General features: G+C 49.1%; 1 protein-coding gene across 2 annotated transcripts in view; it reads right to left on the bottom strand.

The window, feature by feature from the left end:
* Window positions 1-6,920: 6,920 nt before the first annotated feature.
* Window positions 6,921-20,955, bottom strand: part of TRPM2 (transient receptor potential cation channel subfamily M member 2) — a 47,334-nt gene continuing 33,299 nt past the window's right edge. The window contains exons 24-33 of one of the 2 annotated variants that reach the window (XM_019489886.2): window positions 19,793-19,880; window positions 18,463-18,550; window positions 17,235-17,386; window positions 15,197-15,273; window positions 14,996-15,097; window positions 11,591-11,677; window positions 10,711-10,816; window positions 10,181-10,282; window positions 9,113-9,229; window positions 6,921-8,546 (exon numbers count right to left, since the gene is read on the bottom strand). In XM_019489886.2, coding sequence (XP_019345431.1) covers window positions 8,421-8,546; window positions 9,113-9,229; window positions 10,181-10,282; window positions 10,711-10,816; window positions 11,591-11,677; window positions 14,996-15,097; window positions 15,197-15,273; window positions 17,235-17,386; window positions 18,463-18,550; window positions 19,793-19,880 — 1,045 coding nt within the window. In that variant the 3' untranslated portion in view covers window positions 6,921-8,420. Of the gene's footprint in view, window positions 8,547-9,112; window positions 9,230-10,180; window positions 10,367-10,710; window positions 10,817-11,590; window positions 11,678-14,995; window positions 15,098-15,196; window positions 15,274-17,234; window positions 17,387-18,462; window positions 18,551-19,792; window positions 19,881-20,955 lie in introns of those variants that run through there. The other variant, XM_019489887.2, reaches the window with a different exon arrangement.

Below are 20,955 nucleotides of genomic sequence, written 5' to 3'. Positions count from 1 at the left end.
GAGGGTGCATGTGCACCCGCGTGCACCCCCTACACATCACCAATGCCTGAGGGGTGTTGGTTGTAGCCGTGTTGGTCTAAGGACATAGACAGGCAAGGTTCTTTGCATAGATGTGATATGCTTGACATTGTAACCTGCTCATAAGCACCTTCAAGGATGAAGACCCCTCCTTGGGTGCCCTACTCCAGTGCTTGATTACCCTTCTCCCTAGAAAGTGTTTCCTTGTTAGTAGCACTGGGGAGCTGCTGGGCACCCAGGGACAGCAGTGACATCTGGTTGCCTTGCATTTAAGATTATGTGACTGCTGATAGCAGCTGCTAGTTTTCACCCCTTCCTCAGATGGGTGCCAGGGCAGTTGCCCTGTTCATCCTGCCCTAGTGAGACCACTGCCCCATGTCTAGCCTAAATCTCCTTTGCTGCAATTTAAGCCTATTACTTCTTGTCCAACCCTTGTGGACTCAGGGAACGATTTATGACCTTCCTCTCTGCAGCAGCCATTTACATACTTGAAGAGTGTTATCATGTCTCCCCTCAGACTTCTCTTTGCTAGAACAAACCCACCCAGGCCTTTCAGTCCCTCCTCACAGGTCACAGGTTCTGCACCTCTGACCACTTCTGTGGCACTTTTCTGGACTCTCCCCAGTTGCAGAGTGAAGTGCAGTGTCCAGACCAGTACCCCAGCTGAGACCCTGCCAAAGCTTAATAGAGTGGAAGAATTATTGCATACTTCATACATATGATACCTCCGTGTATTCCTCCCAGAACAAGGTTAGCTGCTCTTGCTGGTACCATAACTTTGCTGACTCACGTTCCATTTGTGATCAGCTATAACCTTCGGTCCTGTGCTGCAGAGCTGCTGTCTGGCCACTCATCCCCTATCTCATATTTGTGCAGCTGATTAATCCTACCTAAATGTAGTACATTGCATTTGTCCCTATGGCATCGTCTTTATTTCATGCCGTTTCTCCAATTTGTCAAGATCATTTTGTCCTCCAGATCTCGCCCTACAAAGTGCTTGGAAACCCTCTCTGCTTGATATCATCTGGAAATTTAATAAAGGTTTTTCTCTATGCTATCATCTCAGTCACTAATGAAAATATTGGATAGAACTGGGTCCAGGACTGACCCCTGTGGGACCTGGCATGAGATGCCTTTGCAGTAGGATAGGAGACAATTGAAAACCACTCTTTGAGACTGATTTTCTTCAACCAGTTGTGTACCTGGAGGATGGTGATTACATCTAGATCACCTCCCTTATCTTGCTTAGGAAAATGCCAGATGGATAGTGTTAGAAGACTTATTAAAGTCAAGCTACATAGTGCCCACTGTTCTCTCTCTCTCTGTCTCTCTCTCTCTCTCTTTCTCTCTCCAAAGCCTGTTGTGCTATCATAAAAGGAAACAGGGTTGGTTTAATATGTTCTTGACCAGTCCACCTTAGCTTTTGCTTAGCACCTTGTTGTCTTCTAGGTGCATATGAAAAGATTGCTTGCTTGCTTGCTTGCTTGCTTATTCTGTTAGGTTTCTTGAAGCTGAAGTTAGGCTGACTGGTCTGTAAGCATCCTTTGCCCCTTTTTAAAGATATTAAGCAGTACCACTAAATTGACCTATTCTGATCTTCAAGAGCCTTTCCCATCCTGCACAAGTTCTCAAAGACAATCCATTTGAGATTGCTTTAATCAGTTGTCTAAGTAGTCTAGGATGAAGTTCCTCAGGCCCAGATGATTTGAAAACAGCTAACTTGGAGAAGCCTGTTCTGGCCTGAGTGTGGCATTAACTGAACTAGTGTAGCTGATGTTAACATAGAGTGTAATAGTAGTGAATAGTAACCATATTAGTTTTGTCCTGTAAGATACTTGAAAACTCCATTTTGTATTCTTTTACTTGACATAAGTGAATGAACTCTGCATGCCCTTCATGTATGAGTGTATGTGAAAAGATGAATGGTGAGAGAATGGCATAGAGACAGGAAAAGAAGATGTAACTGTGTTTGTAAGCAACAAAGTGCCAAATGTGTAAGTTATCAGTCAGTAAACTCATTAATAGATGGCTGAAGAATACTTCTGAGGCCTAGGGCACAAAGGAAATAATGAGGCGGAGGAATGCACACATCCTACCAGCTGGGCAGCAAGGACACTCCAAGGCTGAAATACCAACTTTTACAAACAAACTAACCTCGGGCTGAGATAAGCAGAAGATGGATGAGGAACAATTGCAAAAACAGAAATTGGGTATGGAAAGTGCTGAAACAAAGAATGGCAATCCCTATGCAAGATGACGCTGAAAAATGCCAGATTGGGTGAGTCTCTTTCTCTCAATTGCTGTTTCTTCGGAGCACAAATGTATCTGTTCATCCCGCTCCAAGTTGCTATCTCCAGGATCTCTCTCATAATAACCACCCTGCCTGCTATGTGCATCTTCTCTCAATAGGACTGGGCTGGCCACCCAGTGCTATTATTGAACAACTACTGCTGGTAACTATAATTCCTGAGAGAATGGAATGGTTGTTTTGTGTTTGTGGGTGTCTGTATGTAATGATGTACTGTATAATGTATGTGTGTGTCTATATGAGTGGTGTGTCCGAACCTCTATGTCTAATTCATGTAATCAATAAATGCGACATTTTGCCTTATCCCCCTTTATAAGGTCTTGCTCTTGATTTGATAAATTGGAATTCAAAGTAACATGAGGACGTATCCTCTTGTCACTGGTGCCCATTGTGTTATTAGCCATTTAATCACAGTTAACCTTTTTAGTGAAAACTGAAGCAAAAAAGGCATTAAGTACTCCAAACTAGGGCTGTGTGAGACAGCACCGCTTTGTTTCGACTTCCATTTTGCCATTTTGATGGGACAGTGTTTCGTTGTGAGTTTCATTTCATTTCGAAAGCACTGTTCTGTTTCATTTAGTTGAAAGTGTTTTGCTGTTTCACCCATAGGCTATAATGGGGAAGCTTGAAACTGCCTATAACTTTGTCATTTCTTGCCTGATTCGAATGAAACTTGCAGGGATGGTATCCCCTTCTGAGGCTAAGAAGCCTGCCAAGTTTCAAGGAAACAGGTGCAGGGGGTTCTGGGAAACTGTACCTCAAACTGCTGACAATCAAAACTCATGACGTGTCACTGTGTATGTGTTAAGGCACAGTTGTTTTTCTGTCCCTCCCCCAGAGCACTGGGATTGGAAGGGACCTCAGGGAAGGATGGCCAGCTATGCATGTCAATATGAGAGTAGTCCTTCTTCCTTCTTACCCCTTCCTCGCCTTAGTTTTTGTTTCCCTGCAAGCAAGCCCAGCATCAAAACTCAAAACGTTTTGAAACTTTCTAAACGTTTTGAGTGCCCTTCGGCTGTTCCGAAGCTTTTCATTTTGTTTCAGTTTCACTGTTTTGAGCTCGAAATGAGTCGAAACAGCATTGAAACGAAACACCTGGTGAAATTTTGCACAGCCCTACTCCAAACCTCTTGGCAGTGTCTGGTTTTAGCTCTCCTTTCCCATTGGTTACTAGACTCACTCTTTCCTCTAATTGTACTTAGAAAATGTACGCTAAATGTACTTAGAAAAACATTCCTTGTTCCCTTTGTATTGCTTGCTAATTGTATCTCCTTTTGTGCTGTGCCCTTTCTGCTTTTGCTCCTACAAGGTTTCTATACTGTTTCTTCTCGAGTTTCAGGTCATTAAGGAGCCCCTGTTTCATCCATGTTGGTTTCTTACACTTTCCATCTTTCCTCTGCATCAGGCTCTGCTTAGTATGACAAGGAAATGAACAGAAGAGCATCTCAGGGTGGCAGCAATCAATCCCTGTGCAGTGAGAGGTAGCGTGGGCTTGTGGGCAGAGGACTGGGGGTGGGAATGCAGGGACCATTCCCAGTTCTGGGCACCGACCCCCTAGTGTTACTCACTGACTATTTGGGCTTCTGTTCCCCATCTGTAAAATGGGCACAATAATCCCTCCAGGTTGAGGGGAAGGGCTGTCTCCTTGGTCCTGTCCAGGGCTAGGAGTGTGATCAAAGTTCTATCAAATGGCTTTTCCCTTACTTGTCTACAGTTAGGGAATGACCCCAAGCACCTCTTTAATGTGCCGTGGAGATTGAGGATCTGCCTCTCTATACCCCTTTCATAGGTGGCAACCCTGAGGCACAGGTGGATGAAGTGATTTTCCCAAGGTCACCCACTAGGTCATTGGCAGTGACAGGAGTAGAAACCAGGTCTCCTGAACATCACTCCAGCACTTGGTTCACTGAGACATACAGCCTGAGGAGAGCACCTCTCCCCCCACCCATGGATAGGCAACTGGGAGATGTACTGCCTTTCACTGCCCCGGGCTGCGACTGAACACGGCATTCCTCTTTCTTGCCCAGTGTCCTGACCCTGAATGACAAAGTCTGAGCTGAGCTGTATGGGACAGAGACTTTTTCCTCCCACCTTGAGTGTTTACACTGCCAAGCACCATGATGCCCTTATCTTGGTGAAAAAGTCACATCTTGGCTATACTGCAGACACCAGGGACCATCTGTGAAATCATCAGTAACATGAAGCATCATTGCTGGGCTAAAAGCAAGCAGAGGCCGGGGATTCATAGCTCAGTGCCATTATTTTAAGCTCTCTGCAGACTCATGCCATCGGCTTATACTTGATTCATATTTAAATTTTTTGCTTCACAAGCCCAAGGGCTAGAAACATACGGGTGTCTTAAAATGAGTGCTCAGTTTCAGCACAACCTGGCTTCGTCTTGTAGGCCGCTTGAATGCACCGCAGGAGGGCTGCCAGGCACCCTGCTGTGGCCGACGAACACAGCTTTCTTTTTTGCCCTAATCCAGACATGAGTTCCCAGGCACTTCGGGTGCTCAGGCAGTGAGTCCTGAAGAGGTTAGTGGGCAGCACTTGAGGGCAGTACTGTATCACCAGGATGCCTCCTCCTCAGGTGTATATGACAAACAGCAGGCCAGATCCTGATGTGGCAGGAACCATCAACGATGCAGCATAGATTTCCATCAGTGGAGGAGGAGGCCCAAGCTACATTACCTGGAAAAAGCTACCACTGTAGCTCACAGTGGCCAGGTAACTACTAAGGACTCATTTTTGCACAGACCCAAGTATTCACCAACATCCCTGGGTCTGTCTCATGGGACACCTGCAGAATTTTCTGTATCCTCGGCCAGACTGACACTATCAGCTCAAAACCCTCCAGAAGACCAGACAACACTGAAAGGCACCGTTCCAGATGGAAAGGAAGAAGGAAATTCAAATGACATTTTGCATGGAAAAACCTGCCCGAGATGTAACCAGGCAAATATAATGGAAAAAAAAAAGAGCTGGAGTTTGGGAACTCCTCTCTTTTCTAAACAGCTTCTCAGATTTGCTCCGAACTTGTCACAACATGTTTGCGCATTCTGTAGTAAATTGTCATGTATGAATTTGCAAGCAAGCTGGTTTGGTATTGGTGGAGCTGAGGGTGTGCGAGTGTTTAAATTAGGCATTATTCTGAGAAGAAAGCTCCTACCCTAATAACTATGCAGAGACAGCATGACTATTCACAATGCAAGTAATAACATTAATGGGATCCAAGTCGCTGACACCTAAGAGGTGAGGTGAAACAGAACCATTTATTTTGGAAGCTGCACACCAAAATGGGACGCTGACTGATTCCATTAACAACCAATTCTATTAGATCGTATTTTTATTCTTTGCAGCTGTCTAAATAAATACCAACATTTAAAGTGTAGAATTATGAGTAATTGCTGAAGTGGGGACCTAGGTCTGTTGGAAAGAAGTTCAGAAACTGAAGAAATTCAGGAACAATCAGTTAATAAACAAGCATAATGAACTGATGGTTTTAGTTAATAGTGTATTTATTGAGTTAGATGATGCATTAAATAAATCATCATTCCGGCACCCTTTGCAAATGCTAAAATCCACACTCCACGTCTCATGTTTGTTGTCTGTTTCTATTGATTAGTGGACCAATGGGGAAAGAAGAGTTTCTGACTGGTCAGAGACTAAGGGATAGAAATAAGAATCCCATCAAGAACAGCCATAGTCATAAAAAAAAAGTATACACAGGAAGTCTTCGTGAACTGCAGGGAGCTGACTGGCTGAAAGGGTTTTACAGACATTCTTTCCACACATTTATAGATAAACTGTTTAGGGGTTTGTTTCAACCACGTTTTAATGAGGATAGCTTGTTCGGCTCTGGTAAAAAGCCCGTTCAGAATGACGGCCCTGGAAGGGCTGGGATGGTGAAAGGGTGTGAACAAAGAAGTCACTCCTGTATAGGAACTGCTTGATCCAAGATCAATTCCGAACAGTTTAATCAGGAGCAGGACCTTCTGTTGAGGTGCGTTCACAGAAAGGACTCCCAATAAAGTCCATTGGGAGGGTCACTCATGGCCTAACCCCCCTGCTCCAGACGTCACTACTATACACACACACACACACGTCTCCAACTTTGACCCTTTGACAGCTGAGATTTCAAAACCAGAAGCTGCAGCCTCAGCCCCTGGAGTTGGATTTCCTAAGCCATAGAACATTTATTCCACTGCCAGCCACTTTCTACTGCTCAGGGGCATGCATGCACATAGGGATGTGCATGTATGCCTGTGTGCATGGAGGGGGGCACACTTTCAATCATAGCTTCAGGAATGACTATTCAGCTCTGTCTACCCAAAAAAGTGGCATTCAGCATCTGAAGAAGGTGGCTTGCATTACACCAAAAAACAGGCTCAGCTACAACACGGCTCTTAACCAAAGCTAGTTAGGATGCTGGGCCTTCAAAGGGTTCTCAGGTGTCTGAACAGAGGTATATAGCAATAAATAGATAAACAGCAGCCATAGACACTCAAAGTCATTTGGGATTAATGCCTTTATAGCATATGACAGGGCATAACCCAGTCTATATTCCCAAGTCAAAATCAGAGATGGCAACAAGTCTAGGTGGGCAGAAGCAGATTTATTGGTTCACAGGAACACTAAAGAGGCTTTCAGTCCAAGAGATCCCAAAGTGTTTTACAAAGGCATGTACACAGGAGTCAGAGGTGAGCCCTGTGGGCATGATCAGGTGGAATGGAGGGCTCTAAATGTCTAGTGTAGTGCCTTGGGCAGACCAGAGAAATGGCAGGAGATTTGTGAAACCCTGGCCAACTCCCAGTTATGTGTTATCCAGGAGAAGCTGAACAACTGGGCATCTGGAGAAGGTAGGGGCCTGTTGCTTGCACTTCCAGCCTGCTCTTCTAGGCCCCAGGGAAGCATGACCTTAGCTGTCACAGGTAGCAGCAGCAGCAAAAGTTTGAGGGAAAGATTGACGGTGCTGAGAATGAAAGGGGTGGATGGATTCAAATAGTCTCACTTCACCTATCTGTGAGGAGATGTTTGGACCAGCATTTCAGCTCAGGAGAATGAGTGTGGATAGATTGGGATGCTCATTTCTGAGGAAAATGGAGGCAGGGAGAGGGGTTGAGTTACAAGCAAAAAGGGGCTTGTTCACATTCACATTGTTCACATTGTTGGTTGTGTGACAGGAGAAAACAGAGGCCCTTGTGGAGATGAAGGCCCTGCTAGGTGCTGTGCAAACAAATGATGAGAGGCTGTCTCTGCCCCAGGGAGTTTACAAGACTTATTCAAGTTGTGCAGAGGAGAAACTGAGACCCAGAGAGACCAAGGCCCAAATCTCTAAAGGCATTTAGAAGCCTTGCTCCTACCTTTACTTAAAATGTCTGTGATAGAGGAGGTAATAGAAACCAGGGCCCCTGGCTAACACTGAATACATCTACATGTATGCTTTAGTACGCAGTAGACTAATTTGCTACACAATAAACCATCACCATCTACATGTGCACAGCAATTAGGCCCATGTAGACTAATTTACTGTGCCGTCAGATAGTCCCATCAGACACAGGTATGATGGCGGAATAAATTACTGTGCTTAAACACATGTAGCTGGTGACATCCAGATTACTTTAATCCAGTTCAAATTGCACTGGAGTTTATTCAGCTGCATGAACTGCATATGTAGACGTGCCCACTGTGAGTCAAGACATTGGCTTGTCATCTTGAGAACCTGGCCCACCCCTCAAAAGGCAAATGAGTGAAGTCTCCCATTTGGGAGCACAAAACAAAGCCACTCAGCCAAAGCATATGTTTCTACTTAGGAAAGCACCAAGCCTGGGAGAGCAGGGGAAGTTACTGGCCAGGTTTGTTGTGCCTCAGCAGAGCGGTGTGAGGCAGTTTGGCCTGGAGGATAGTCCCTCTTGCCAGAGTGTTCCAGGTACCTAAGCAAGAGTCACATAGAATCACACGGGACCCACTGTTTCACTGGGCCCCGTGGGTCAGGCCAAGTGACAAACTGGAAGGCCCAGCCTAGAGACTGAGACAAAAGTAGCTCATCTCCTGGATCCAGAAAAAAACATCCCTGATGGCAATGGTGATTAAGTCAGTAATAGGCACCCAGGAGGTCAGATGCCTTCTGCAGGAGTTCCTTGTGGTTCGCGTACAGGGGGATCCTCTTATCTACCACTTGCCAGCGGATGCAGACCTCTGGGTCCAGCCCCTGGAGAAACTGCAAAGGGAAAACAGTAGAGCATGGCATGAGACAGCTCAGATATGGACAAGATGCTTTCTCTGGATCCCTATTACCCATCACTCCCAACACCACCCACCATGGGATTTTAGGGCACCACAGCTACTGGGGACTGTTGGATAAAACCCTGGCTCTACATTTCCATAATCAACTGTAGTGGCCATCCTCCCCCAAGGGGCAGCTGTCCTACCACAAGGCAGTCTAGAGGCACCCATGTGGCATTTAATAGCCTTTGAAACCCCAGCCAGGAGACCTCTCATACCTACGCATTCCCCAGGCTGGTTCCCCTCATAGTTGGGCTCCCCCCCAACCCACAGAGAGAGAGAAAACCAGAGTGGACCTCACCACCATTCTGAGACCACAAGGTGCCGGGCAGGGATCGTGGCTACATCAACACAGACTGGGGACAGCTAGGTCATGCACTGAACTCTGAGGTTTCACCGTCTTTGCTGGGCCCAGGCTACAGCCTTCAACGAGCCTCTTTCTCTGAACTGTGCTGGGAGTGAGGCCCTTTCACCTGGAAGCCGGAAAGCAGGAGTTTTTACCGAGTTCATCCGCTTCATCTCTATGTCATTCTTATCTTCAAAGTGCACGTTGACAGCGATGGTCTCAATCCAGGCATTGTCCGTGTTCCTAGGGTCATCAACGTAGCCCTTGTATATCTGTAAAGGGAGAGAGGACAGCTGGGAAGGGCCCCTCAAGGCAGGAGAGAGGTTTCACTGAGTTAGGAGGGTGTCAGCTGTCACGTGGCTTCTGCTCCCTGGTCACCTCTCTGTAGGGCTTGACACTCTTAGGGAGCAAATATGGCTCCTGCAGCTGTGAATGGGCTAGCAGGACGGAGCTGCCTGACAGCTGCATAGCTGGAAAGAGGACTGAGAGATCCAGGGCCTGCTGGAGTCACAGGAGCCTGTCCACTGGCTGCTCTGGGCTTGAGGTCAGGCCTGAGGTTATCTGGGTTCACTTCCAGAGCATAATACAGGACAGCAACAGCCAGAGCCACATGTCATTTTGATAGGGATAAACTTTCTCAGACCTACTTGGCCCATGGGTGGCTGCCAAGGCAAAGGTAACTGCAGGCCCCAACTGCCCTATCTCTGACCCTATCTGAAGACTGTGGTCTTCCTTTGGTGCTGCCCAAGAATGCTAATTCCATGGTAGAGTATCTGTGCCTTGGGCGGGCTGCAGGAGAATCAATGGGTTTTCCCACTGGAGCTCCATACCCTGCATTTTGCCAGGGGGCCTTGCCCCAACTCACCCTGCCCTCAAACTCCTGGCCTTTCCAGAAGCCCCACAGCCCAGATGACACAGCTCTGTGGATTGGATGCAGCCTGCGGGTTATATGTTTGACACCTCCATCTTAGGCTGTGTCTACCCTGCAGTGAGAGATGTGACTGCAGCACTGGCCAGCACTAACATAGGGCACAACAGCAGTCATGGTGCAGCAGTCTAGATCTGTGCCACCTGAGTCTAGTGGGGGCTCCAGAGATGTCATCAAGTCATTGGCATGTGCCACCATGTGCCAGGTATATCTACAGATGCTGTAGTCACAACCCCTTGACACCAACCCTGCAGGAACATCCAGGCTCTATGCCCCGCAGGAGCAACCCACGTACCTTGGTGCCCTGGTTCAGCAGGTTTTGGAACTGGGTCCAAAACTCCCGTCTTAGCACGTGCTTCAGCTTCAGTGGCAGTGACTCGCCTGGCTCCAGTGACCCCTGTACAAGACCAGGTTCTCAAAACTGGGCCCTGTCAGCTGGGACTCCTCCCTGCCCCTAGCATGGGAACAGACCCCATGACCACTGCAAAGACAGTAGATGTTACTGAACCAGGTGTGACACTGGTCTGGAGAGTGAGCATGCACTGTCCCACAGAGTGAAAACATGCATGAAATCATGTCCCTGCCCATAAGCTCATGAACCTTTGGAACTTACTGCCCCCACAATTTACTAAGGCCATTGGCTTGCCAAGGCTTTCCAAAAGACTAGGCACCATGAACAAGGGTAGAAGTTGTGGTAAAACTAAAACAGATAAAAGACAAAAGGACTGTCAGACCCTACCCCTCAGGATCCCAGCCAGGTGGGGAGGAAGGTGAACAGCACATTGTTCTAGTCCCCGTCCAGCTGGTTGTCTCATTGACTCTTACCCCAGGCAGAGCCCAGTGGTCTGACAAGGGAAACAGGACAACAAGGACTTCCAACATTTTCTTCAAATTCTTCCTGTAAATCAGCCCATCTGTGTTCCTTCTCCAGCTGTGAGAGAGAGATGCATTGCACCACACTAGGACCCTGCTCCATCACCTCCGCCGCCCATCAGGGAAAGCCAGTGGATAAAGAGAGTTCAGAGACCCATCCGCTAACAGCACCCCACCTCCACTCTCTGGGATTGTCCCTGCGGAGGTCTCACACTCCCAGCTTCCTCTCTTGCCTATGAGGGAAGGTAAGATGTCTTTCCAGGGTCAGCCTTGAGGATGACAAAGATAAAATCAGCTGCCCATACTAAGGAGTTAAGCCTGGTCCCTATAGCTGAGCATAGGCTAGCTAGCACCAGGGACACCTGAGCGCAAAATCTTCCTCAGCCTCTGACTCACTGTGGTCTTCAGCAAATCCCTTCATGTCCCTACATCCCTGTTTCCCCATCTATAGAATGGGATGTGATACTTATCCTATTAGAGCATGGTGAGAGGTAATGACTGTAAAGTGCTTTGAAGATGCATTTGCAGGGCAAAAATCACAAGGACAAGTGGGGATTTATTATCCTGGCTAGCTCCTCCCTTGCCTCATGGTAAAGCTGACATAAAAGAAGTAGCAGACTCTGGATCTTTAAATGTGCCAGATAAAATTGCTACACGGGGGCACCAGGGTCTGTGAAATAGGAACAGGAACCTCTGACACACTGCTGTGTATAAAGGGCTTCTGCCCAGTGAGTTACGGTGCTGATTTTCCTGCCTCACTGGGGGAGGGTGCTGCTCCATTCAACTCACTTGAAGAATGATGCCCAGATGTGCAAGCCTCCATTTCACTCACCGAGTCACAACAGGGTGCATTGCATGATTGGGTCCAAAGTAGCGCAGGCTCCCTCGGCCTTGTAGGCCCGTCCTTCCCATGGGATTCCTAGCACAGAAGAAGCCAGAGAGGTGTTGAGATCCCACTGCTGGCTCTCCTGCCTTGTCATATGACCCAGAGCTTTTTCTCTCAACCCCAACAGCACATTTCACAAGCACTACATGCATACATCGCCTAGCGCCAAAGATGCTGAGAATAGTTTGGTACAAAGATGCATGTTGTTTCCACTCCTTTTTTTTAGCTTCTTGGAACCTCTTAATATTCCAGGAAGCAAAGAACAATTGCTCAAAACAACTCCTGGAAAATCATCTAATAAAACTTTACAACTTTTTCCAGTTGGAAAGTATATGACATGGTGCTTTCTAGGCAAAGGTTCAGAGTGGTGGTGTCCTGAGCAATGGGCTGCGTGTTAGCAGGTGGGAATAGTTCCACATTTTTTCTCGTTTTCTACTCTGTCAATAAAGGACTCACAAAAGCTCTGATTTAGTAAGTCTATAAAGTGTGGACAAATCAACCTCTCTGCCTGCCTGTCTCACTGCTATAGGGCTACAGCCCAAACCCTCCCTCTCTGGTTACAAACTCTGGCAGCTGGATTCACCTGGTCTCCTAACTAACAGGGTTGTTAATTCCATAGGGAACGGGTAACTCTCTCTTTCTTTGTTTAAGAGGTCCCGACACTGCAGGTCATGTGACTAGTCCTCTTACCTGGGAAGGTAATGTCTTTTGGAAGCACCAGTCAGCAGCCAATGGGTCTGCTGCTGGTTGGAACTTAGTGATGAGGTCACAACAAGTATATATAGGGTCCCTTCTTCCTGGACAAGGGACAGACATGTTCTGGGAGTGCAGCCGTGAGCCATGCGGCCTCCAGAGTCTCTGGATGGAATTGTGAGTAGCCTACCGGAAACCTAGCTAGTAATTTAGGATTGAGTGTTCTAGATGTGTAGCAATAGGGCTAAACAAGCCCATACTGATTTGCTCAAGGTAGTTCCCCTTTCAACAATCTGTGGTTTATATGCTTTCCACACCCCATCCCTCTTTAAATCAATAAATCTATCTGTCTAAGCACCCCTTGCAGTGTGTGCTTAAGAGGGAAGGATCAGCCTTGGGGGACCACTCCTCCTGTATACAACGCAGCTTGTGAATGCTTCAGGCTAAAGGAAGCACCCCAAAAATCTCACAGAGGGTTAAGCACCCTCAAGGTCCACAAGGTCTGTGTATCCTGGGGGGGCACAGAGCTCCAACAAAGACCAAACCCTGGATGGTGGCACTGGCTACCCCAGGCTTGCGGGTGTGCTCCTGGAAGGGGGATGGCTGGACATAGGCACCCTGGGGGAGGCACCTGAAGCATGGTTCTTGGTCAGCCACAGTAAGGTGGGTGGCTTAACGCAGGAGCACCCCCTACTGTCCCACCACATAAGGTACAAAATTTACCCTGCCTTGTGTCCGACTTCAGATTAACATGGTTAACTGCATCTCTCATTAATATTTATGCCATAACCCATTTCCCCATGGAAAACTCTGCAGCAGCATTTTCTTTCTTGGTGCTGAGGTTTCTAGGGCACAGTGACACAAAGTCGGTCACATTAGGATCAGTTGGGGCATTTTCCACAATATCAAACATAGCCCCAGGCCCAGAAGTTCTGCTTTCACACAGAGAAAGTCACCAAGTGAAAGTGGGCACTAGGCAGAAATATTTCCAAGTGTCAAATCAGCTGTGATGTTCATGGGGTTGTTTACACTGGATTTTTTGACCCCACATTAAAGGATAACCAGTGATTTCCCAGGAGTTCACATGTTTGTAAAGGCTGGTGTGAACAGCCCCATTATTCCTGCTTCACAACATGGGTAATGTCCAGTCTGGCCTTTACAAACGTATCAACCACCCCCAATTCACTGGCAGTACATTAACTCAAGGGGAAAAAAAGAGTCCAGTGTAGTAACACCATTTTCATTCAGTGCTCCATAAGCCAGGACTGAGGCTTGTCTACACAAAAGCATTCAGGAAAATTCATATGAATTAGCTAAAGACGTGATCCAAACTAGTTAAACTGGATTAACCCCCTGTGCGATACTCTTAGTTACCATTAAAGCTGCCTTCATTCTGCTCATCTTGGAAATGAAATAAATTGACTTATATTAAGGCCACTTTAATTCCAAAGAGAGTCCATGAAGAAGTTTAATGCAGTCTACCTAGTCTCCTTTAAGAGTTCATTCAAATTAATTTTCCTAGAGTATGCTTACACAGACAAACTTGCCACAGAATTTAGCTCTGAACTGGGTAGCCAGAGCCTGCCCCGAGATGGACTCAGCCATTCAGAAAACTTAAGGAGAGCAAAAACTCCCAAGCACATTGAATAACAAGTCTGCCCTGCACCGAGCAGATTGCAATAGTGGATAACACTGCTTTCTCCAGGGAGGGTTATTTTTTCCTCTCGTTCACTCCTGACTGGTGCAGTCCCTTTAAGGCAGTAGGAGCGGGAAGACTACCCTGAGCTATATTGGCTGTGAGGAACAGAAGGAGAACAGTACAGGAAAAAGAGGAGGTGTTCAGTGTCTGCTTCCTCAACCCCCCCCGTTTGTTCCTTGGGAAAGTGGTGTAGCTGTGCCCTCTCCCCTGGTGCTCTTTGGGCCTGCTCAGCTGGCTTAGCCCAAGAAGACCCGACTGCTGTGAATCCTTTCACCCCTCACTGTGCCAGTCCATGAACTCAGTCCCAGCTGTGGCACATACCACCCCCACTTTGCTCTGAGTTTGTGAAGGCAATGAAAAGTCACCACCAAGTGCCTGCCCCACATCTGTAACCGAGAGGCAACTTTTGCATGGCAAACAGCCAATGCTGAGTTTTCCAGGAACCCTAATTCGGCCACCAGAGCCAACCAGCCTCAGATCTCCTTGCTCTGTGACCGGCTGTGGGGCCTTGGCTGACTGAAGAGCAGGTGCTTTGGGGTACAGTGCTCCCTGCGGGGAGCAAAGGCCTCATTTACAGCAGAGGAACTTCCTCATCTTCCTGTTATTCTTCAAAGGAACCTGAAAGCTCTGCTCAGGGGCAAGGACTCTTGCCTCAGCAAGGGCCAGGTTGGGAGCCTGCCAGGACTGTGAGGCCTGCCCCTAATGCAGCACGGGGCATGTTGCAGCTGCTCATGCAACAGCCAGGCTCAGGGACACAAAGGGAGAGCAGCTGGGCAGTGCACTGCATTGTGGGATTCCAGGGGTCACACTGGGCTGTGATGGGTGACTTCCCCCTCCCCACCTCTCCCCAGGGGAGCGGTGAAACTGAAGCATAGAGCGGCAATGAGCCAGGCATGCTTTGCTCTGGAGACCTTTGCTTGTGAAGCACCCTCACTCCCCACCCTGCTCAGCTCACTCACAGTGGCAGCCCCTCCTGGATGTTGTAAGTGCCATGGAAGCTCTGCCGGTTGACCAGTCCATCCATCGTGTTGAAGCTGATCTTCAGCAGAGACTCCACAGAGCTGGAAAACAGAGCAGGAGGTGGCAGAGGGGGACCAAGAGGGAGAGGTGAAGGGTGGGGGGGAACTGAAGAGGAAGAGGCAAGCAGATCTGACACTCACTGTCCCAGAGGGTCACAGGCAGCCTTGTCCTTCCTGTCTGCAGTGAAGAAGGGCGGCTGATAGATCTGGAACTCCACCTGCAGTGCACAAAGCTCCCTTCAGCCTCCCAGGGACTGATGGCTCCTGAGCCTGGGCATCCCTCCCATGGCTCCAGCACAGCCCAGCTCACTGCCCCATGGTCTTTTTTGAGTTGATCCTGGGGAACTAGCCCCTGATGGGACACAGGATGGGCACCTCCACTGCTTGGTGCTGCATTGGAACCCAGTCCTGTCATAGCCAGAGGCTCTATGAAGGGGACTGGGCTCCAGGTCAGAGCTGCAGGGCTGGCAAAAGACTCCCTATGGGGACCCCAGCCTGTGCCCACCACTGGCCTTGGGAGCACTGCAGCTGACACCAAATGAAACCCAATGTCCTGAGACAGCCAAGTGCCTAGGTGACAGCTGAAAGCCAAGTGCCTCCTGTGTGTCCTGGCTCATGACACAGACACTTAAGGAAGTTCTCAGCCTGCTTTGCTCCTCTCCAGTAGCACAGAAAGCTGAGGCTTCAGCACACATGGCTTTGGTGTCATTGGACCTCTTCCCTCTGGCTACCAGCACAGCAGGAAGTGCCAGAGACAGCATGGGCACTCCTGGCTGCTCTGACCTGCACCCTGGGTTGGAGACCAGGTTGGAAGTCAGGGAGCTGCCACCAGGTACCAGCTGGACCCTCTACTTCTGCCTCACTCTGTATTAACTCTGTGAAGCAGAGACTTTGGCCCTCCACTGTTGACACCACTCTGACTTAGGAAGGTAACGTGGGCCAAATCCTCTGGTCCTACCCCTGGGGACTGAGTAATGGCTGAGTTGGGGCATGCAGATTGCGAGTGTGCAGCCAGAGCCCTGTTCCCAGACAGACAGGATGTGGTCCAGACAGAGTTGTTTCCTTAGCTGAGAATTTCAGGCCAGGATCATCAGGTATATGCTGGTCTTCCAGAAAGATGCAAGGAGGCCTATCTTGCAGGTCTTGTCAAGGCCGGGACTGAGCGCATCCCACCTCCCCAAGTCTGCTGGTATATTCCAACACCAGAGCGTGCCCTTAGGCTGCTCCAGACTCATGCCCAGCACCCACTCTTGAGCCCTTGGCTGCTGGTGGGACTGAGAGAAGGGTGGCGCCACTTGCACACTGAAATAAGGCCATGTTATTCATCTACAGCATGCTGGATAACACTTGCAAAGGCACTCAAGTAACTAAAGGAGTCTGCAGACCATTTTCAGAAGAGATCTAGGTACAGAGGAGTCAAATTCTCAGGTATCTGCCATAAATCTTGAGCACCAAAGTACCTGAATCCCTTTAGAAAATGAAAATCCAGCTGCTAACTCACTTAGGTGCTCTTGAGATTCTCTCTCTGCTGGCCTATACCCCCATGCAGAGGATCAGTAGCAGCTGCTCTCTTCTACACACAGGCAAGGACAAGGCCCACATTTCAGATGGAGGTACCTAAGGACAGGTATCTGAATGTATAATGAGGTTTCAAGCTAAAATCTGAGGTCCTGGGCCCCTGTGGCTCCCCCTGACTTCTGATAATGGGGCCCCTTATCTACAGGCCTAAATGTGGCTGGAAGCTCCAAGTTTGATATTGGTGGCCTAATAGAAAGTCTGGGGTAAGCAACCTTTAAGGAAGAGCAGGCCGAATTAATGCAGTTAGGTCCAGCAGCCCCCACATCCTCCCTCTGTGTTGCCTATTCATAGGCTGGAAGGGACCTTGCAGATCATCGAGTCCAGCCTGGTGACCTAATGCTGAATTGCCCTGATGTCCCAGCTTCATAGGCTGGATTTGGCCTGTGGGCTGTAGGTCGCTGACCCCTGGTCTATGTGACTGGTATGAAAGCATGTAGTGCAGCAGCGTCTCACTGAACACAGCAGTTCCCGGCTCCTTGCTCAGTGCTCAGCCCACAACACCAGCCTACCTCCATCAACACCTATGAAAAGTGGAGCCCCTTTCCTACAAGGTGGCATCTCCCAAGCTCAGGGCCTGCTCCCCATGGGCCAAGACTCCTACCTCCCAGGGCACCTTCTCGTCCGGCACCGGGAAGCGGATGGTGTAGGAGCTGGGATATAGGAAGTTGCGGGCATTCACGTGATACATGGACTTCATCTCCTGAGGTTTCTCTTCCGAGTCATAGTCCTTCACCTCAGGCATTTTGCTGGGGACTGAGACAAGCACAGACAGACAAGGTCCCACAAAGCAGAAAGGGAATTGTGAGATCCAAGAGGCATTAGGAGGTAAAGCTATGGGGGTATTTGGGGGTATCCTCACAACAGCATGGCTTTCCTCGCTGCCCAGAGCTCACTGGAAGCAATGGACAAAATCCCATTATACCCAGTGGTTTCCAGTCAGAATCTTGCCTGCCAAGTGGTGACAGGTAGTTTGTATGAGAGGTCAGCACTGGACTCCCTGTTTATTCCCGCTGTCCCAGATGCCTGGTGCTGCAGCCCCTGCTCTGCCCCACCATGTGGCCTGCACATCTGTGGAAGGTGGAAGCAGGTGCTGAGAGCAAAGTCAACACAGAGAGCTGGGGGTAGGTGGGAGGTTGGGAGCTGCCTCCAAGCTTCCCCAGCAGCTGGGAAAAGAGAGGAGAGGATGCTCCAGAGGAGAACCAGAGCCCATTTGGGGATGGGAAGAAGAGAGAGAGGCCTGGAGCAAGGGCAAGAGGTGCCTTCACAGGTAGATGGGAAAAGTGACTGGCATGCCCAGCCCAACCTGGAGGAGCTCCAGCCCTGGGGCCAAGTCTGCACAGACTCTGTGCCAAGCCCACCTCACTCAAGGCTTGCAAGTGAGGCATTACAGCCAGCTCAGAGTGGCCCTAGGCACAGGCCAAGAAGCACACTGGAGACATGGAGCCTATGCAGGCAAGCCATGTCTCTGGGACCATCATGCTGCTGTCCATGCTCTTGGTGAAGAAACTTGTACCAAGCTGAGGAAGCTGACTCAGCCCATTTGAGAACAACCTTCCCCCTCCCACCGTGGCTCCAGGACTCCAAGCAGATCCACAATCCTGCAGAGGAAAGGAAATGCAAGAATGTGCAGCCTGCTTTGGCTATTTAGCACATGTGAGCTCCTGAGACTTGCCAGGAATGGTCAGGAGAGACCTCAGCAGAAAAGCAGGAGTGATACCAGTGTCAATCCTTTAGAAGCCAGAGGAGAACCAGGTCCCAGAAGGCAAAGGATGCTCTGTGCTTACACTCCCTTTCATGTACCTGTGCAGCCACAGACCTGTTGAACTTACTCATGGGGGGAGCATCCTCCTCCAGCCCATATCCATTCCCGTACAGGGCTTGGACAATCCAGTTCAGGGCCTTGGCGCTCTGGAGCATCTGTTTCAAAGTATTGAAGACAGTCAGTGAAAGCCACCTTTCTACCAGGATCTCCTTCCCAGTGCCCAGTTTGGAGGGGAGGCAGAGAGGGAGGGTCCATGGCTTCCCTTATGGGAGAGGTTTCCTGGACAGCAGAGGTGGGAATTCAGTTTGAGATGAATTTACAGCTCTCTGAAAATCCTGGAAAGGTTTCCCAGATTTCTTGGTAGTCCCAGACACAGCCTGTCCCTTAAACTCCTGACACTGCCACCCAGTCTTGGGCACAGTCCATTCCACTCAGGTGTGTGACAGGTTCAAGTCTCCAGATGCATCTTTCTATTACAGCTGGGAAATGTTTTTCTGGTGATGAGTGAGTTCACTGAAAAACGAAGTCTCAGTCACTCCGTAGGGAATTCCCTGAATTCCTACCTTAGAGAATTTAGGTTAATTACACTAAATGGTTTCAGCTGGAAAACAAATTTTCAGGGCTCGATTCACAAAGCTGCCAAAGGAGGACAAGAACCTCCCCTTTTATACAAGGGTGCAGACAGAAATGGATGAGGCCTGAGCTCAAACTCCCCCAACCCCCATCCCTTAGGCTGAGGAAATTCACGTGCACATCTTGAATGTCCTAGGAAAGGCTATACACTATCCTGCAAGGACATGTGCTTCACTTCTTGTGCTGGAGCTGTCCCACTTTGTGTGAATCACCTGAATGCCACAGACAGGAGGAGGGTCTCAAGAGGAACACCCGGGTACTACTCCCTGCTTCTGTGAATCTTTGATCCATCAATGCAAAGTGGAACAGCTTTGACAGGAGGCATCCCTGTCTCCCCCTCTCCCTCACAAAGGCTTGGGGGTTGGAGCACTTCCTTAGCAGATGTGGGTGTAGAAGTCCATTGAGGTAGTGGTAAGACTTGAACCCACATCTTGACTGAGGGCTCTAGACACTGGGCAAGTGGACAGTGCAGGAGAGAGAGCCTCCCTTATCCATCTGTCTTGTGAATGGGGCCTCTCACTGCATTTGTTCCCCCCCAAGCATCCATGAGGAAATGACCCACTTTGGGTCAAAGAGAACATTTCCCATTGAATGAAAATTAACTTATGTGTATAGAGGGGTCATTTTGACATGAAAACAAAACATCTCAATTTTGTTTCATCCAAACTGAATCCTCCTCGCCTTTTTTTTGTTTTTGTTTGGGCTGCTTACCCAAAGCCTCACTAGTCACACAGACTTCCTCCGAGTGGGGAAATCTGCCTCACCTGCTCTTCCAGACACAGCAGCCTCTGCTCTACCATGCTTGTCCTCTTCACCCGGTCCAGTTCCAGCAGCTCTGCCAGTGTGTCAACTCTGAAATGGAAGGAGCACAGAGACAGAGAGAGATAGAAAGCTGCTTCAGAGAACCAAAACCTGCATAGAGGCAGGCAACGCAATGGGCAGTGGGGCTACTGGAAAACAATGGATACAGATAAGCTGTCTGGTCTATGTGCATTCACTTAGACCTGTGAGCACAGACAGCCCTTCTCTGCACTGACACTCACAGTCAAAAGGAGAGCACAGTGCGACAGTTCTGCCCCTGCATTGTCAGCACCCATGGTGTTGGTGGCAACTGTCTCATAACTAGTCACACAGGGTTGAGGTGCAGGCCTGAGCAGGAGGCAGTGAAGAGCTGCACTGCCTTTGGGGAAGCTCAGAGGAGGACTGTGCTTCAGCCAATGCTGGAAACCTGAAGCAGAGGTGGAACAGGTGTGTCACACTGTCAGCTGGCATGCTGCATGTCCAACCCTGCAGACTGGTGTGATGGGGGACACCTCCCTTGTCCCACTGCATACACCAGGTGGGAGTAGTCTATGCAGGGATTGCAGCTGATGGTGGCTCTCTCCCTAGAAGCATGGCCAGTCAGGGCCACAGTAAGCAAGAGCTTTTATGGGCAATGCCCACTGACCATACACACTGGCAGAACTCACACCCAGCCCCTCCTTCGGGCATTTGGTGCTCCACACAAAATGGTCTACCCAGGCACCAAAGTCCCCAGCTCCCCCTGAGCTGCTCATGCTCACCTGCCATCCACTGGCCTCTACCAAGCTGCTTTCATGGGCATAAAATCCTTCTCACCCAAATACACCCAGTCAGTCCTTCTCTCCCCATTTCCCCCATCCAGGACCACAGCAGTGTAGAGAGCTGGCACAGCATGGAGATAGGGGCCTGCAGAGAGCAGACCAAATTCTACTCTCCTTCAAGGTCCTCAATGGCTTCTAAGTGCAGCCTGGGCATCGCCCAGATGCTTTGTCTCGGTGGTCTTTGGTAGTAGGCGAATGGGGTCAGAGCCTCCTGGTTAAAACAGCAGCTCCATCATTCCCTGTACTTTTCTCACAGAAGCAGGGGTGCACCCAGGAGTACCCACATCCATGCCATATATTTCCAT

The sequence above is a fragment of the Alligator mississippiensis genome, chromosome 7, assembly GCF_030867095.1.
Source record: "Alligator mississippiensis isolate rAllMis1 chromosome 7, rAllMis1, whole genome shotgun sequence".
Lineage (NCBI taxonomy): Eukaryota > Metazoa > Chordata > Crocodylia > Alligatoridae > Alligator > Alligator mississippiensis.
The sequence above is the reverse complement of the archived record's forward strand: the minus strand, read 5'-3'. Positions and strand labels throughout refer to the sequence as shown.